Source organism: Callorhinus ursinus, unplaced genomic scaffold, assembly GCF_003265705.2.
Source record: "Callorhinus ursinus isolate GAN/ISIS: 27379988/994484 unplaced genomic scaffold, GSC_fseal_2.0 scaffold68, whole genome shotgun sequence".
Lineage (NCBI taxonomy): Eukaryota > Metazoa > Chordata > Mammalia > Carnivora > Otariidae > Callorhinus > Callorhinus ursinus.
The window spans coordinates 1,061,616-1,066,434 of NW_027397130.1; the positions used below are offsets into that span (position 1 = coordinate 1,061,616).

Below are 4,819 nucleotides of genomic sequence, written 5' to 3' on the forward strand. Positions count from 1 at the left end.
TTGGCTGGAGGAGCGGGGGCGGGGCCTCGGAGGGCGCGCTCGGGGCGGACGGGCTGGGGGGCTCCCGGGGCTCTGGAGGGCGCGCGTCCGGGCGGCTGTCATGGAAGGAACTGGCGGCGGCTTCCGGAAAGTGAGAGGGCCGGCGGGGCGGGGAACCGGGCGGCCGGGCGGCGGGACCGGGCGGCGGGCGCCGCGGCCCGGCCCCACGTGGGACTCACGTTCCCAGAATCGCGCCCTCTCCCCGCCGCGGGTGGGGTCCTGCACCCGAGTCGCTGGAGGCCGAGCAGGCAGCCGGGTTTGCGGCAAGAGGGAGGGGTGTGCAGAAACCGGGCGGGGGCGGGGGGTGCGCTCGGACGGGAGCCCGGGCCCCACCACCAACCTAACGAACGGCCCGGGCGCCCGGGACCCCACAGGACTCGCTGTCAACCAGGCAGCGCGGAGTGGCTCCACCCGGCTCGCTGGTGGCCACACTGCCTGCAGATTCCCAAGCTTCCCCTTGGCCCGCTGCCTCTCACGGGGCCCTGTGCTTCGCGTCCCACCTAAGCAGGGCTGAAACTGGCCCTCCTGGCCTGTGGTCCATCGTGGGGGGGGCGGGGTTGTGGCTCCGCACGTGTCCTCCCAAGACACCAGTCAGGCACGCTTGCACGCCCTTGACGTAGATTAGCCCGGTAGGACATGGGTGCAAGTCCCATCCTCACTTACCAGTGGAGAAACTGAGGCCATCCCGCTTAGGAGCCTCACCGTTTGCTCTGCCCCAGTGAGTGCGGTTCTGGGTGGCTGGGAAGGTATGGGGGCCCCTAAGGGCTTCCACCCCCTGCAGGCTGTGAGTGGTTTGAGTCTCACTTTGCGGGTCTGCCAAGGTTGGGAGGCACTGAGCCCTTGATATCAGGCCCAGGCAGGCCCGCGGGCCTTGCTCCACCAGTCCCGGTAGGAATTACTGCCTTACAGAGAAGCGGGGATTCCCTGTGGCTTACTTTCTGCTTCGGCCTCCTCTTCTTTGTCACCCAGGAGGGTGGCTCGGCCCCGGCCCAGCAGCGGTTCATGACTGAAAAGGGAAAGCCACGGAGGCTCGGGTGACTTGGCAGAGTGGTCTTCACAAGAATCCCCCCGTTCTAATTGCTGGACGGAGGAGCACCAGCGACCTGGACAGCCCTGAGTCCTCACCCCGAGGGCTCTGGCCAGAGCTGGGGTTACGATCGTTACCCTTGAGCAGGCCTGCCCCAAGTGAGGGTGAGAGGGGCAGAGGGAAGCCGTGGCGGCTGCACGCAGCAAATGCGTCCCAGGTCCTGTCCTGCCCTCTGCAAGTGTGAGTTACTCATCTGTTTAGGGGGCCACCACCACGTGCAGCTGGTGCTGACTCCTTTGGTGTCGGCAGCCCGGGTGCAGGAGGCCTGCTCGGGTAGCTCTTCCCGGTCCCAGGAGCAGGTGGGGCGGCGGAGCCTTGTGGGCCTTTTCCAGCACCTTCTTGGTAAGCAGCAAGGAGGACAGCAGGTGGCGCCAAGCCCTCACGGTCGCCGCTGGGAGGGCAAGGCTGCGTCTGGAGTGACCCCGTGGCAAGTTCTTACCCTCCTGAGCCTGGGCCCCATGGCGTCCACTCCCTCCCCTGCCCCTCTGCTCTGCTCTTGGGCTCTGCCGAACTGCACTGGGTGAGGCAGCAAAACCTCCAGAGACTAAAGCCGGAGGCGTGGCCAGTCCCCGGCTCCCCTTCCCTGCGCGACACCCCATTTCTGGGCTCCTCCTGCCTCCCGGCTGGCTCTGCTGACTCCTCATTCACAGCCTCTTCTGGCTGGACCCTGCTCTCTGTAACCTCCCTTGGTCCACCCCCCAAATCCTCATCATCCTTGGACCTTCTGGAAGGCTCTTCTCAGCTCCAGCCACCTACCCAGCCGCTCTGCTTGGGTGCCTCATGCGTGTCCCTTACTTACTTACTTAGCATATTCCAAGCTGAGCTCCTGGCCCCCAAAATCTTTCCCCCACAGCCCCCAGCTCTGCAGAGTGGTGCCGTCCTTTGGGGGCTCAAGCCCCCCACCTTGAGGAGTCTCGGCTTGGACCCACCCTTGTCTTGTCAGGAGGCCCTGCGGACATGCTCAGGCTCTGCCTCCCCTCCTCCTGCATTCACCCTGACCGCCTGTGGGCGGAGCAGCCCAGCCTCTGCCCAGTTGTGGGCTTCCCAAGTGGCCATCCCAGGCCCTGCATGTGGCTGACTCCAGAGAGGGACCTCAGAGGGAGCTGACCTGGCACCAAGAGCAGGGTCTGGCACAAGCAAGGCAGTGTAGTCGGTGTGGGCACACCTGCCAAGGGGCCCACTGGAGGAGAGCGCCTCAGCCCCGGGGGGCAGGAGTGCAAGACCGCCCCGGAGCCCAGGAGGACCGGGTGGGCACCTGGGTTGCTCCCACCTGTCCACCACCTGTGTCTGACTTACGATCCTTCTGGAGGCATCGGGGGCTCCTCACTGCCCAGGCCCCCACCCTGGGAGGGCCTCTCCAGCATCCAGAACTCAGCGCCCAGGGGGTCTGTGGCAGGCCAGGGGCGGTGCCGGGCCACTGACCCCCTGCCCCTGCCCCCCAGGACCTGGTGAGCAAGCTGCTGCAGCTGCACTTCACAAACAGCAAGACCAAAGGTTCGTGGGCACCAGCTGGAGGGCAGGGCCAGAGCACTGCAGCTCTGGGGGGACCGAGGCCTCGGGGAGGGCAGGGAGCCACCTGTGTGAGGACTTGTCAGGTCGGAAGTAGTGAGGAGAGCAGTGGGGTGACCGGGGTGGTAGGGGAGGGCAGGGCACGGGTCCTGTAACCCACTCCCCTCCACCTTGCAGTCGGCGGGGACGCGCTGCGGCTCATGGCGGAGCTGCTGACCATCTTCGTTGTGGGTGAGCCCGAGGGCCCCCGCAGTGTCCTCTGCTGTCCCACCCGGCCAGCCCTGACGCTGTCCCCTTGTCTTCTCGGCGGGGGGACTCCCACACACCTCTTGCCTGTCTCCCCACCAGCCCGAAGCTCTGTGACCCCTGGTGCGGTCTTCTGAACCGCCAGCCGGCAGGGGTGGGGGAGGCAGCCCCAACCCCCCCAGCCCTCTCCCCCTCACCGACCTCCTGTGTGGTGGCAGAAGCGGCTGTCCGCAGTGTCCGGCAGGCCCAGGCAGAGGACCTGGCTCTCGTGGACGTGGACCAGCTGGAGAAGGTGCTGCCCCAGCTGGTAGGTGGGCCCAGGGGGGCCTCTTGTCCCACACCCTGCGTCCTGCCCTCCCAGGAGCAGGGCTGGTGCCCATGGGCTGAGTGCTCTTCTCCCCCACAGCTCCTGGACTTCTAGGGGCCTCCACCCCCACTGCGGCCCGCTGTCCAAGCCAAGGCCAAGCCCCACGCCCACGTTTCTGTGGCCTCTGGCTTCAGACAGGGAAGGAGCTGCTGATGCCTGAGACAGACTCTCCTCCAGCCCCAGAGACTGAGCTAGGTCCTGGGAAATGCCCCACTCCTCCTGGTCTCTGTCCTGCTGCTGACCGCCTGGACACAGCAGATGGGGGAGGCCGCTGAGGGGACCTGGGGGAGGGCAGGTGCCTTCCCCTTTACACGCAGCGTTGTGAGAGAAGCGCAGGGTCCTGGGAAAGCAGGTGCCAAGGAGCAGCGGGGGCCCGCCCGCCTGCCCGAGCAGGTGGCCTGTGTACGTTCTACAGATAAGCGAAGCTGCCCACAGGCTGACACCCCAACATCAAAGCTTCCGTGCAACCTTTTAACCATCTGATACCCCTCAGAAGATGCTTCCCTGAGCTGTAAGTTTATTCTCACAAGGCAACGTCAATAAACCAAAGCTGCCTCTCGGGCCCGCCTCCCTGTTGCCATTAATCACCCAAAGTCAAGTTGTTTCAAAGCCTCCTGGCCTGCCGGTCCACGCTGCTGGAAGGGAAGCACAGCTCGGGGGAGACCGCATGCGTGAGAGCCCTGCCAGGGGCCACAGCAGGGGCCACTGAAACCTGAGCCCTCACACGAGGCCGCTCTCTGGGAGCACAGAACGGTGCTCCTGCCACGGGCCCGGGAGTGTCGCTGTGGGCAGGGCCTGCTGGTGGAGACGAGCTGCACGGGACCTGTCAGGAGCTTGGGGTGGTGTTGGCTGCCCTTGGATATGCGGGGGCCTTGCGGCCTCCCCGCCCCGCCCTCCACCCTGCAGTACCCACCTCGCTTTAGCTCTGACACCTGCCCAGTGACTGCAATCAGGACACACAGAGCTGCAGAATGTCCCCTGGGGAGGGACACCAGCCGCCCCACCCACTGCGGGAATGGGGGGGGGGACCCTGAGGACCTCCAGGGGCAGCCTCGCCCACACCTGAGCAGGGCTGGGGGGCAGGACTGCCCTCCTGGATTTAGCCCTGCTGACTGCTTCCTGCACCCCCCGCCACGCTGGCCCCCCAGCTCTGCTCCCCGGCCTCTCCTCGGGGAGCCCGTGGCAGTGATCAGACATGGAGGGAAGGCTGAGGCTGGCCGGAACCCATGCGCGCAGCCACTGAGAAGTGCGCTCAGGTCGAGGAGTGCGGGGCCAGGCTGCCCTTGCCAGGCGTCCTCCCAGCCCCTGTCCTGGTGCCCTGGGCTAAGGCGGCCCTGCCTACACGCAGCCCCGCAGCTAATGCCTGGGGCCTTTCTCGCACGGGTCCTCACGGGAGCGGTAATTCGTGGGGTCAACTGGGTGAAATCAGCAGCTCCGGGAGGACACCTGTGCCTTTGTTCACAGGCACGTGGCACCCCACCCAGGCCCACCCAGGTCCAGACCCACTGCAGGACCAATGGGCCCAGGGGACAGAGGGGGCCCTTTTCTGGAGAAAGGACGACAGGAGGATC

General features: G+C 66.4%; 1 protein-coding gene across 1 annotated transcript; it reads left to right on the plus strand.

Moving 5' to 3' along the window:
• Window positions 1–26: 26 nt before the first annotated feature.
• CENPX (centromere protein X) lies at window positions 27–3,809 on the plus strand. Its single transcript, XM_025859996.2, has 5 exons — window positions 27–130; window positions 2,569–2,620; window positions 2,813–2,866; window positions 3,100–3,188; window positions 3,288–3,809. Exons 1-5 carry the CDS (start codon window positions 101–103, stop codon window positions 3,300–3,302), a joined length of 240 nt encoding a protein of 79 aa, XP_025715781.1. The 5' UTR covers window positions 27–100; the 3' UTR covers window positions 3,303–3,809.
• Window positions 3,810–4,819: the final 1,010 nt, after the last annotated feature.